Consider the following 13,017-nt stretch of genomic DNA (forward strand, 5'->3'; position numbering starts at 1 on the left):
GGCGTGAGGCGGGCTCTCGAGCCTTTCTTGATAATCGATTGGCTGGAAGTGGTGTCAGTCACGTCAACCCGCGGCGAGCGGGGAGCGCTTCAAGCACACGGCGGTGTGTTCGAGTCCCGCCTCCTCCGAGTGACGAGTGGGGAGAAGATTGTCGCTAATTAACTAAAGTCCCCTTGGCGAGACTGTGTCTGTCTGGGATCCCATCCTTGACCTGTAAGACCCGCACGTCCATTAGCCCCACACTCCTTGGGTGAAGCAACTGGGTGAAGCAACAGGGATCTTTGCAGATTAGCGCCCGCGCTTCGTACCGCCAGGGATGAATTCACGGATGCGCCCAACAAACACAGCTCTGATCCACATTAGGTGCCAAAAACATCTTTATTAGCTAAAATTCCAGAGAAAGAGATGCTCACAGTTTTACTACTCTCAAAGGGAGCTCGATACGTTACTTGAGCAGGCAGCCTAGGACTGTCACGGCATCTAACCGAACGGCGCGGCTACGTGGGCTTCTCCTACGGGGGACGCAGCGGGAGCCTGCCGGGGAAAGGGCTAGGGGGGAGGAAGCATCTATCAAACCCTTATCAAAAGAGAGAAGCTGGGAGGAAGGGCTGGAGATGAGGTGTCTGAGGCTTTTGGGCGTTCCAAGATTGTGCTTTTGAGTTTTGTGCTTTATGCCCAGGCCGGTGACCAGTTGAGATTGTTTGGGGGAGTTGTGGGGTGCGTGTTGGGGTTTGCAAGGGGCGATCAGCCTTGCTGGAGAAGTCAGTGCCCTAGGACTCGCGCTGAAGCATGCTGAGGCGGCGGGGCTGCCGGCCCTTCGTTTCTCGGTGGCGGTCAGGTAGGACAAGGGCAGCTTCTGTCCTCTGTCCTTGTCTCGAGCTTCCCACCTGCAGCTCCCCCAGCACCGCACCGCAGAGATCTCCTCCTCCTCCACCGGAGACCACCCTTTCCGTGACACCCGCAGGCTCTGCTGGGCTAAGCCCAGTTCCAACGCAACGGTCCCTGCTCCAAGGAGCTGGCAGCAAAGTGGCCTCGCAGCCAAGAGCCGTGGGTTTGCCCTCCTCCGGTCACTGCGGCTCGCTCGGCTCGCGCCGTTCTTGACAAGAAGCCGTGGCAAGGAAGAGGTGGTGGGTACCGTGTGGCCTGGCCAGCTCGTTGGTGGCCGTAAGAAAGAACTGCTCTGGGTTCGCTATAATGTGCAAATGAAATCTACTCTATGGGAACCGCTGGAAAACGTTGACCTTGGAAGCCAGCCACTCTACGCTTCCTTTCACGGTGGCAGAAGACAGCTACAAGTTATACCCCTGAGCCAACGGCATTGTCCTCCGTCGTACCCTTGCAGTCAAAATCAACATCAACTGACCGAGCTCGCAGTTGAGGTTCCTCTTGACTTGCTTTGCAGCCCACACATCTCTAACTTCCAGGAAGCACTGGGTCGGAGAGGTGTCTCTGAATGTCCTGGTGCTCGGAAGATGCCTCCAAGTGCTCAGGGAGGGAAGGGAATCGAGAGCCCCGCAAGAGTCCCTGGGTATTTGGTGCCCTTTGATGGGGAGGCTCCAGGTTCGGGGGAGGTGGGGAATGGTGCTCCTGCTCTGAGTAGACCGCCATGGTTTCGTCGGATGCCACAGCGGGGTGCATCCCGCTCGACGAGGAGTCCCTGGATTTCAAGTGGAACTTTTCCACCTCCGTGTAGCTCGAGCTCTGGTGGGAAAGGAGGAACCAGATGGGTTATGGCAAAAGCAAATAATGTAGCCACACTCCCTCCTCACCCCATCAGGCACCAAGCCCCAAAATGTTGTTTTATGCCTGAGCAGAGGAACCCAGTCCCCAGGCAAGCTGGCAGTGTTGGAGATGGCAGGCTGCGCCCCAAAATCCACCACGGGCAGAAGCGTCTCCAGGAAGATCTACACTCTTTTCAAGAGCCATCTGAAGGAAAGCGCAGAAGGTGGCCTTACCTGCTCCAGGGTGGCCGGCTCCTCGTCCTCCAGGGGCGCGCAGGGGGCGAGCGGCTCCAGGCTCCGCGGGAGGATGCCGTACATAGCCAGGTTGTGGGAGGACGGCGAGATGGGGCTGTACGCGGGCGGCACTTGGGACAGCTGGCGCTGCAGGAGCTGGAGGATTATATTAATGTCTGACGACATCCTGGACTCCAGCCTGGGGACAGAGCAGCCCAGCATTAGCGCGGCGTGTCCCACGAGAGCCAGACCCACAGCCAGGCAGGGGGGCACTGGGGAGGAGGTGCCGATTCGGCTGCCCCAGGGTGACGATGCGTTGCCTGGTGCTGCTCGGTGAGGGTTTTAGCAGAGCTCCAAGCCAAGGCTGCCACAGAGAGATCAATCCTGCTCTCATCCCCTGCCCAATACTTTTTTTCTGTGGAGCCAAGCTGGGATCTGGAGCGAGGAACCGAACAAAGCTGAAACTACCCCGGAGGGGGGAAAATATTGCAATGGTTAGTTTTAATCTGGATCGATTCTCCAGGCCAGCTGCCTGTACCGACAGATGGGAGCAAGGCGGGTCGGTGCCAACCACTTTTAACTGAGGAATAGAAGGAAATGGAAAAGTGGAATAAGTCCCTGTTGCTGGGGACGGCACATTGGTGAGACACTGAACTGTGTGCGTGCTCTGCGGTGAGCTGAGCTTAACGTGGGCAGCAGCCGCGTGTGGAAGAGCCAGCTGCTCAGCTGGGTTCTACCTGGGGACTTTAAGCCCATGTGTCCAGGGTTGGCTCGTCCTTCTTGTTCAAAAATCACGTCTTTTTTGTATTTAGAGGGCAACAATGCGCACAAGGCTTGTTTGCTCAGGCAAGAAGATGTTTGCAGCTGTTTGCAACACGAAGAAGCGGCTTGCAAAGGGCTCAGTGGCGAGACTGGGGGTGTTTTTGTGTCTGCGATTGCACCGAGTTCCGAGGCAGCAAAGCGGCAGATTCCGGGGTGGTGGGACAGTTGCTGATAAGGTGGTGGGACAGAGACAGACGAGGGGGTGGGACAGGGACAGACGAAGTGCTGGGCTGTGGCTCGGGCCAGGACTTGTGGTTTAAGAAGCTGCCGCATTTGCTAAGCGCTCCCACCGCCTCCCCAAGGAATTCAGTGTCCCAAAGGGTCAGGAGGTGGCATCCGCTGCAGACAGAGCCCTCTGCAGCCCCCCCGGAGAGCAGGTGAAGGCCCATAGCCCACCCAGGAACTCTCCAAGCCCATGTGCTGCCCACCTGCTGAGCTGGGCCTGCAGGAGCTCCAGCCTGGACTCGATCTGCCCCGGCCGGCAGTCGCCGTGCAGGGGGACGTCCCGCGAGCTCTGTACCACGGAGATGCGCTGCAGAGGCTCTGCGCGGTGGTTCGGCCTTCGGTCCTCCCAGAAGGTGAACATGTTGGGGATGTCCAAGGGGGCAGCTGGAAGGAGAAGAGACATCTCAGCGCTTCTCTCTTGCATCCCCCAGCCCCTTCCAGGTAGTTGTAGACAGCGATAAGGTCTCCCCTCAGCCTCCTTTTCTCCAGGCTAAACAGCCCCAGCTCCCTCAACCGCTCCTCATCTCGCTTGTGCTCCAAATCCACGAGGGCTGCTTGGCTCTGCCCCAAGACAAGGCCACCATGCCCAGCCACCCCTCACCGGCCTCCGGCCAGCTTGGGCTGCAGCCGTGGCTACCTGCGTAGGACTGGCTGCTCTCCGCCGCCTGCTTGCCAACCTCCGTGCCGCCGGCGCTGGTGGTGACGAGGCTGAGCGTGGGCAGAGCAAAGTCATCCTTTTTGGACGTGGGGAAGGGCTCAGCTTTCGCAGGGCTGCCAGTCTTGGCCTCGTCATCACTGGTCTGGGAGCAGGGGGTGGTGCTGCTGCCCAGGTCGTCCCACCGGTCCTTACTCAGCGGGTCCTGCGGGTTGGTGAGCTCTGAGTACGTATGATACTGCTCTGCATCAGAGATGCCCGTGTCTGGGTCTGTGGGGCAGCACAACAGGTTAATTTGGGGGGCACCACACACGGCAAAATCAGCCCCCAGTCCCTCTAGAGTATCTATAGCGCCGGAGCATCCTCAGGAGAGGGAGGAAGAGAGGGAGGAAGGGAGGGAGGAAGGGAGGGAGGAAGGGAGGGAGGAAGGGAGGGAGGAAGGGAGGGAGGAAGGACAGTGTGGATGCCCCACGGTGGCGACATACAGGCTGGTCTGCAGAGACAGAGGCGCCAGCAGCCACCTCTGCTTCGGGGTGCCTGCCAGGGCGCTAATTAAGTGATGATCCCGCTCCCCAGCCCTGCAAGCCGGGCCGTGCCCACGCGGAGGGACTCACCGGGCTTGTTGGGCTGGCACAGGGAGTGCTTGCGGCGGCGTGTCCGCCGGTACGTGCAGTCGTACTCCTCGCTGAGCGGCGTGCGGGGAACGCTGTCTGCCTGAGGGATGAGAGCGGCTGGTCACCAGGGCAAGGCTGACACGTCCCATCCTTGGGTGCCACGTCCCATCCATGGGTGCCACGTCCCACCCATGGGTGCCACGTCCCATCCATGGGTCTCATGGCCCTGGGTGCCCTGGGGGCTACAGCCCATTCGGCATCCTCCTGGGGCTATTCTCCAGCTGCCTCTGGCTCTTCTCACTGCCCTGTCCCACCCAGTGGCCTGAACTATTGTGTGAGGGGTGGGAAACTGATATTGTAAGGGTATAATTGCCATGGGGTCTCTTTGTTTGGGGTACCTCTTTGGATGCACCCAGCTCGAGCTGTAGCACTATTAATAACAAGTACTTTCATCAAGAAAACTATCTTTTGCTTTATGCAGAAACCTGGAGTCGAACCCTGTTATGGTGGCTGGAATGCGTAATTTCTGTAACACCAGAAAAGCGTCTCTGAAAACAATCTCATCAACCCCTAGGACAGCCCTGGCACTCACATCTCGCAGGTTGAAGGTGATCTCTAAGTTGCTCCAGAAGTTGTCAGAGAAGGCTGGGTACATGTCCAGCACCTCCAGCAGGTCCTCCCGCTGGATCTTGTGCAAGTCGCAGTAGGTCAGGGCCCTCACGTCTGCATTGGACTTCCCTGGGCGGGCGTAGAGGCTGATGGGCTCCCCAAAGATGTCGTTCTTCCCTGTGCCAACAGACAGCTCGTTAGGGGGGGTGGGCAACCTCCCCAGCTCCAGATGTGCTGGACCAGCAGACCTGACTTTGGGGCTCATGGACAAGAGGATGCCCAGAAAACTCAGCCTTGATTGTGGATGCTGGGGATTATACTGTGAAAACCATCACTGATGGGGAGACCAAGGCTGGGCAGTGGGTCATCAGTGATGGCTGGGGACTAATGAGCCATGCCCGGCTCTCCTCACTCCTTTGTGGCCTCTCCCTGATGTCTACTGGGATCCTCCATTCCCCGTCCACTGGTGTGGTGACCAGCCAGATGTTGAGGAACAGCCTTCTCTTCTCCAGGACATGGAGAAGTCTTTTACCCCTCACCTGCCACCCTTTGTGCACTGCCCATCACCCACCATCCTTCACCCATTACCCTCTGCCCCATTGCCCACCACCCTCCCAGAAGAAAGGACTTCTCCACCTAAGATGGCCACCACAATGTCTTCCCGGAGGATCTCAATGGAGCCCCGGGAGATGAAGTAGAGAGTGGTGAGGACATCTCCGTAGTGCACCAGGGTGTCTCCGGGCGGTGCGTGGGTCGTCTTGAACTTCATGGCCAGCGCGCGCAGGCAGCCCTTGCTGGCGCCCCGGAAAGCCTTGCAGTTCTGGAGCAGCGTGCGGTTGAGGTGGAGGCAGATGTCCGCCTGCAGACAGTCGGGGAAGCCCTTCAGCACCTGCGGAGAGCGAGCAGAGATGTCACCACAGCGCCGTCCCCAGGAAGGGCAGCTGCGGCAGCCCTGGGAGGCTGTGACACATGGCATTACATGGTGGTGCCAAATGGGGAGCCCCCAAACCCAAAAAGCCAAAGCTGGGGACATCTTCTGATCTTCCCTTGGTGGATGCCAGCTTGCCCGTCCCTGGCTTGGACTGCTTGTGGCCAGGGATAAGAGCGCTCCTGAGCAATAAATAATAATAATAACCAGAACAAGCTATTTATACCCACTGGTGGCATATCCACCTTTTCATCTTTACGCCCACTCATCTTGGCTGAATGAGAGCACAAACGGGTAACGAGGCGCTGTCCTAATTAAACAGCACCTGCCTGAATGCCAAGAAGCAGCACGGGCCAGTTGTGTGCAGCAACAGCTAAATAAACCCATGGCAAACACATTGTGTTGGACAAAAGCTAAAGCTGAAGGTGAAATCAAGGTAAAACTCGCAGTACAGAGAAAAATGCTGCCACCAATGACTCATGGTGCCAGGGTAAAATCCACCTGGGCTTGCGTTTTTTTAATGGAGAGCAGCATATAGAATCGTAGAATCACAGGATGGTTTGGGTTGAAGGGACCTTAAAGCTCCCCCAGTGTCCCCCCTACCATGACAGGGACATCGTCACCAGCCCAGGGTGCTCAGAGCCCGTCCAGCCTGGCCTGGGACGTCTCAGGGATGGTTCATCCACCATGTCCCTGGGCAACCTGGGCCAGTGGTTTATTATGGTCCCCTTTGCTCTGCTCTCACATCTCACTGCTGGCCAAATCCTGGACGAGCAGGCTCCATCATGATCTCACAGTCTGGCAGCAGCGCCTTAGTTTCCCCACCGGGAAATCAGGCCTGGACGAATTGATCGGGCCATAGGATGATTGATTAGATGATATTTTGTCTCAGCAGGATCCAGCAGGGATCAGTGTGAGCGGTGGCACGTCCGAGCCATAAGCTTAGCTAGTCACAGGGGATTTGTGACCCAGCTTCCCACTAAGCCAGGAGAACTGCTTGGTAGGGTGCCATGGCTTTACTTCTAGTTATTGCACAGGGTGTCTCCTCCATGGGAGAGGCTGAACCTGAAGCTCTCCCAGCAGCAAATCCCCAAATGCCGCCCAGTTGTTTAACGAGGTGGCAGCAGCCAAAGACAGGTTGCATTCACACAAAACCGTGGCCTCCTGGTGCTCGGGGATGGAGAAGGATCAAGTCTTAAGAAAAAAGGGAGCATGAGTTGGGAACGAGGGGCTAACGGCTCCCAGGGCCAAGAGACGGGGAGTACCAGGTCCCATCTCTCTCCTTCCCTCATCCTTTCACCCACATTTGTGCGTCGAGCCCTGTGGCCATGAGCCGAGTCCTGTCACCCCAGTCCCAGCCCGGGACCCCTATCTGAGCCCCCTCCTCACCCCTGCAGTGCCCCGGAGCCGCGGCACAAGGCTCCCGCCAGGCTCGGAGACACAGCGTCTCTCCAGCGCGGCTCCGCCATTGATTCCCCCTTTGTTAACAAACAGCTGCCTCTCTGGGCTCTAATTAAAATGGATCGAGGTTTATTTAAATGCCCTCCTTTCCCTGCCGCTGAGAGCGGGATGCGTTTTGCTTAGCAACCGGCGGTGTGGAGAGGAGCTGGATCGATACGGGCTCCGCGGCTCTGTGACACCAACAGGCACCGGCCTGAAAGTGCTCAGCGCCTATGGGGACTCCGAGCTCCTCCCCAGCGCACCGGCACCAAACCTGCGCTCTGGCCAAGAAATGCCCTCATGGCCCTGGAAAATGTCTGGATAGATGTGAAGGGATGGACAGACAGAGCGGGAGGAGGGGAAAGAGGGAGGCAGGAGGTGAACAGTCAGACACACTCCCAAGTCTTCTCCTGCCTCCTCTCCACCCTGGTTGAAAGGATGGAAATAATGGAATCACAGAACAGTTTGGGTTGAAGGGACCTTCAAAGTTCATACAGTCCCACCCCTGCAATGACAGGGACATCGTCACCAGCTCAGGGTGCTCAGAGCCCCGTCCAGCCTGGCCTGGGGTGTCTCAGGGATGGTTCATCCACCACCTCTCTGGGAACCTGGGCCAGGCTCTCACCACCCTCAGGGCAACAATTCCTTCCTCATGTCCAGCCTGGATCTCCCTCCTTTAGTTTCAAACCATCACCCATCTTCCTATCACAACAGACACTGCTGAAAAGTCTGTCCCCATCTTTCTTGTCGTCTCCTTTTAAGTCCAGAAAGGCACAATAAGGTCTCCCCAGCGCCTTCTCTTCTCCAGGCTGAACACTCCAACTCTCTCAGCCTGCTCACGTAGGAAATATTTGGATGGATCCAGAGCTGGATTCCGGGTTGCTCAGGACAAGGTGCCATGAGGAAATGGAGCCTTCCCGCCCCATACTCACCGCGTTCATGTCGATGCCGTTGGTGTAGGACCAGGCATGCTGGAAATACTCCTCCAGGCGCTGGCGCAGGGGGTTGGGGATCTGGTGGAAGCGGATGAACTCCTTCACCCGCAGCATCTGCGTGTGGTAGCGGGCGGTGCCCGAGTACAGGCGCTGGATGATGGCGGAGACATTGCCGAAGATGCTGGCGTACATCAGAGCTGCAACGAGAGGGCAGGACTCGGTAGGACACGGGGAGGCGCATGTCCAACTACACTGGACCTGGAACCAGGTCTAGTGACCCATCTACTATGGACCTGAAAGCAGTGGGTTCCTGAAACCTGTATTTCTATCTGTCACTCCATCCACTAGTCTGTGCAGAAGGGGCACAGGTGGAGGGAGGTGCTCTCTTAAAATCCTGCATGCTCTCCCTGTTTCAACCCAGAGCAGCCCCTCCAACCTCCAAGGCAGGGACAGGGACAGCGGGACACGTGCGGGCACTCACAGCCGATGAGCATGACGCAGATGGAGAAGATCTTCTCGGAGTTGGTGTTGGGTGAGACGTTGCCAAACCCCACGCTGGTGAGGCTGCTGAAGGTGAAGTAGAGGGCGGTGACATATTTATCCTTGATGGATGGGCCGGAGGAGAGGTCGCTGTCATTGTAGCGCTTGCCGATCTGGTCACCCAGGTTGTCCAGCCAGCCGATCTTGTGCTCCATGTAGGGCCGCTCCACGTTGCCGATGGCGTACCAGATGCAGGCCAGCCAGTGGGCGATGAGGGCGAAGGTGCACATGAGCAGGAAGAGCACGGCTGCTCCATACTCAGAGTAGCGGTCCAGCTTGCGGGCCACGCGGACCAGGCGCAGCAGCCGGGCGGTCTTCAGGAGGCCAATGAGGGTGGTGGTCTGCGGGGAAAAGGGGACAAGCCTCAGGGACAAGCAGGGGATGAACCTGGCCAAAGGCAGGTCTCCAGCCTGGCCGTGCACCGCTGAAGGGTGCAAATGCATTTCTAGAGCACGAGTCACCGTGTCCTGGAGGTGACATCTGGAATAGGTTAGATGAATTGTGCCATAGAAAGGGCACTTTCCCTCTGCTCACCATAAAGGTGACAAGCTCTGGGATTACAGGCAACCAACTAAGAGGAACCAAGGCCAAGCCCATGTTTCCTGGTGGTCCTCACTTTGTCAACCGTTGCTCCCAAAACAGCTGCCTTGCACACCATCCCATGGGCTCTGAGCTGAGGTGGGGTCTCCGGGTAGCACAGGAACCACAGAGCATCCCATGACCCCAGTTCCTAAACTGAGTTCGCAGCTTGCTCTGCTGGGTCAGCCCCAACAAGGGGAACGGGCCCAGTTAGACACTATCTGAGAACATAGAGTTGGGTCTGTGTGGCTGTCTGACCCCGCTAAACGAAATCCCAGGTCCCAGCTGCTAAATAAAAACCTATAATGTCATCCTTGTCCATCCCCCTGACTAACCACCCCTCTCCTTACAGATCTAACCATCCACTGCTTACATCAAGACATCTACATCCCTCCCTTCCTCTCCCATCCATCCCCATCCATCCATGAGTCCCCTCCCATCCTGATGGTCCTCCAGGCCTGTACCTCATCAGAGCCGGAGCGGAAGATGAGCAGGTCAAAGGGGATGGCGGCAACCATGTCGATGAGGAACCACCCCTTGAAGTAGTGGATGGCGATCTTGCCAGGGTGGCTCACCACCTCGTCATTGATGTTGACATAGGTTGTACGGAAGTTGATGACAATGTCCACGATGAACATGATGTCCACGATGAGGTCGATGATGTTGAGTGGGTCACAGGAGTAGCTGCAGTCCCAGTGCTTCTCCTCCACCTGCTCTTCGTTGAGGAGAAAGGCAGCCGAGTAGGGGGTGAAGACGGCTGTGTAGATCACCAGCAGAAGGATGAGCCAGTCCCACACGGCCTTGAAGGGACTGTAGTGCAGGATGGTCCATCGGTGGATCCGCGGCGCCTGCAGCTTGTACTCAGGAAGGACATCAGCACCCAGGGACAGCACCTGCAGGAGATGGGTGTGAGAAGGATGGGAGACCAGGAGAGCGGTCAGGTAAGGCCAGGAGCCAGGCAAAGGGCTCCCACGTGCTGGTGGAGCAGCGAGGAGCATGCGATGGCTTTCCTACACCCTCTTCACCTTTGTTGCCTCCATATGTGTTTGTCCAGGAGGCCAAAAGTTGGGCTGCACGCTATGGCTGACACCAAGCTCTGCCCAGCTCCTCGTCTGTGTCTGATGGCCAGAGCACCCTCGGGGCAGCCGTTTACCTGCTTTATGCCCTTTGGATCCTTCCATGCTCGCAGAGAGGAAAGTGCATCCCCAGGGAAGGGGTGACCAACATGCAAACATCACCTCATGCATGCACCCTCCCATATTGCCATGTGTCCCCAGATCTGTCTCCCCTCATGGGGACATGCTCCCACGGCACCAGTGAGGCCCCACACATCCCGCCTGTCCCAGCTCCCCCCTCCAGGACCAACACCAGCTGCTGATGGGCTCTGAAGCCACCTTGGGGACACAATGCAAGGGACTGGGCAGGTTGGGGCTGTCTTGCTTTGGGTGCTGAGAGATGGTAGCTTGAAGGGGCTTTTTTGGAGCTGGGGGCAATGGGATCCTCCCTGCCTGTCCCTGCCACTCTGTTGTCCTCTGCGTGTCCCTGCAGTGCCACCCCCAGTGCCACCTGTGGAAGAAGGGCAAGGGGCACCTCAGTGCTCCCTCCTGGCACCAAGCCCCCAGATAAAAGGATGCTTTTGCCAGGTTGCAAAGGAGAGGAGAGAGGACGCTCCACATGTCCCAAAGCCATGGTGATCGTCACCACCACAACGCTACAGATCCAGAAAAAGGGCCTGATCCTTCCTGCGCTGACACCCATTTTGTCCAAGGGCTTCCCAAGGTCTCTTGGTGCTGCAACCCAGAGCGGATCCAGCCCCACGGCCCCATCCCACCACAAGCAGCCGCTCACACGTCCCACAACCCTGGGGACATCGGTGAGTCCCTCGCCCGGGGTGTCCCCCTGCTCCTACCTGCCTGCAGCTTGCCCGGCGCCCCCGGCGGCAGCTGAGCCTCGAAGCCCGGGTGTCCCCCATGGGGGTCCCCAACCCCGCACGGCCCGGCAGGGACCGGGGCCGCGGCATCACCCACGCAGGGACGCATGGGCTCGGCCGGGCGGGCGGGAAACATGCGGCTGCGAAGGGCATTCGGGAGCCCGGCGTGGATTAATCAAAGGCAATCGATGCTGGGGCCCCCGTGGGGACGCGAGCGCCAATGGGGCAGCGGGAGCCGCCGACGTCGCTGGCAGAGGGACAGGGGAGGGATAGGAAAAAGTGACCCAAACGCAATCGTTGCGGAGGGGAATGAGGCACGGATGGGCTCGGGGACCGGCTCCGGCGGGGATGGCGGGGAAGGGGATGAGGACACCTCAGTGAAACGCTTCATCTCAAAACTCAAAAGTGACCAGCACACCTGAGATGTGCTCCTGTGCCTTGTGTCTGCAAAAACCAGCAACACTCCCACCCTCAGTAGCTAAATCCCCCCATACTGCCCAGCCGGAGGCAGCTCTGTACGGCCAGTTCTGAATTTGGGGCCCCAAATGCTGCTCCCCACACTGGGGCACCTGCCCTGCCCCATGTCCCCACTCCTGGCACCCAGGTACTGCAGCAGAAGCAAGAGCAGGTCAAGCCCTGTTGTTTTCCAGGCAGGAATGAATAAAAAGCCACGACCCCAAAGATCTGAGGCAGAAAAGGGAAAAGAAACAGCCCCCAAAAGAGCATCCAAATCACTGCAGAGCCAGGAGGCAGCTGCAGCCTTGTCCCTCTCTCCCCCCTGGGGACACGGGGGCTGTGGGTGCACCCGTGGGTGGCCCCGGGAGTCTCTGCGGGTGGCAGTGCCAGGTGTCCCCCATTGCGATCCCTCTGGGTGCCCAGTCCCTGTTCCCCTTCCCCTGGCACTTACCGGCTTCAGCGGCAGCCGCAGGCTCATGGCGGGGCGCTGGGTGCCGGCAGCGGGGTGCTGGGTGCCGGGCAGCGAGCGAGGCAGCAGCGGGAGGGGGGAGGAGGAGGAGGAGGGAGGGGGAGGGAGCCGGGTGTGCGGGTGACAGAGCGGGGGTGCTCCCATGGCCCTGGCTAACTCAGGACACCGCTCGTACCCCATGGGTTCCAGAGACCACGCGCCTTCCTCTCCCTGTGCCGGGGATGGGGATGGGGACGGGAAGGGGGACACTGAGCTGGGGACAGCGGCCACACCGGAGTCACCAGGGGACCCTCAGGCACAAGAGGCTGGGCAGGATCAGGCCCATGGCGCTGACTGCAGGTGGGCACTGACCCCGTGTCCCTCCCAGCATGGATCCAGGACCCCCACCCCTGTCCCCATCCCTGTCCCCAGCACCCTCCTGCCCAACTCCACCACCACCCATGGGGCACTTCGAGGGGACTGGGAGAGGTGCCACCTGCAAGACAGGACCCCAGCCTGGTGGCACGGACCCTGTGGTGTCCCCATGTGCCTCTGGCCGTGTCCCAGAGCTGCGGCCCTTGTGGGCTGAGCCCAGCACACTCATTGCACTTGTGACCTGCCCTCCCTGCCTGCTCGCTGTGGGGCCAGACGACCCCAAACAGCCTGTGGCTGCTCCTCCCTGCCCTCCAGACAGTATTTTTAGATGCTGTTCCCAGCGTCTCACCGCCGTCTCTACCTCACCGGTGAATTATTTAGTGGCAAGGAGCAAGGAGCCATGGTTGGCGGGAGGCATGGGGGACATGGGGGTGCGGACAAGCAGGACACCTGGGTCCCCCAAGGCCATGGGGAGGAGAGGTCCATCCCATCCCATCCCATCCCAT

General features: G+C 58.9%; 1 protein-coding gene across 2 annotated transcripts in view; it reads right to left on the reverse strand.

Moving 5' to 3' along the window:
- Positions 1-471: 471 nt before the first annotated feature.
- The window catches only part of KCNH6 (potassium voltage-gated channel subfamily H member 6), a 30,964-nt gene continuing 18,418 nt past the window's right edge, over positions 472-13,017 (reverse strand). For both annotated transcript variants that reach the window (XM_080359633.1, XM_080359634.1), the window contains 10 exons: positions 9,767-10,195; positions 8,665-9,064; positions 8,181-8,380; positions 5,517-5,769; positions 4,864-5,057; positions 4,272-4,371; positions 3,640-3,927; positions 3,206-3,386; positions 1,956-2,154; positions 472-1,701 (listed from right to left, as the gene is read on the reverse strand). In XM_080359633.1, coding sequence (XP_080215759.1) covers positions 1,414-1,701; positions 1,956-2,154; positions 3,206-3,386; positions 3,640-3,927; positions 4,272-4,371; positions 4,864-5,057; positions 5,517-5,769; positions 8,181-8,380; positions 8,665-9,064; positions 9,767-10,195 — 2,532 coding nt within the window. In that variant the 3' untranslated portion in view covers positions 472-1,413. The remainder of the gene's footprint in view (positions 1,702-1,955; positions 2,155-3,205; positions 3,387-3,639; positions 3,928-4,271; positions 4,372-4,863; positions 5,058-5,516; positions 5,770-8,180; positions 8,381-8,664; positions 9,065-9,766; positions 10,196-13,017) is intronic.

Source organism: Nesoenas mayeri (assembly GCF_963082525.1).
Source record: "Nesoenas mayeri genome assembly, chromosome: 26".
Taxonomy (NCBI): domain Eukaryota; kingdom Metazoa; phylum Chordata; class Aves; order Columbiformes; family Columbidae; genus Nesoenas; species Nesoenas mayeri.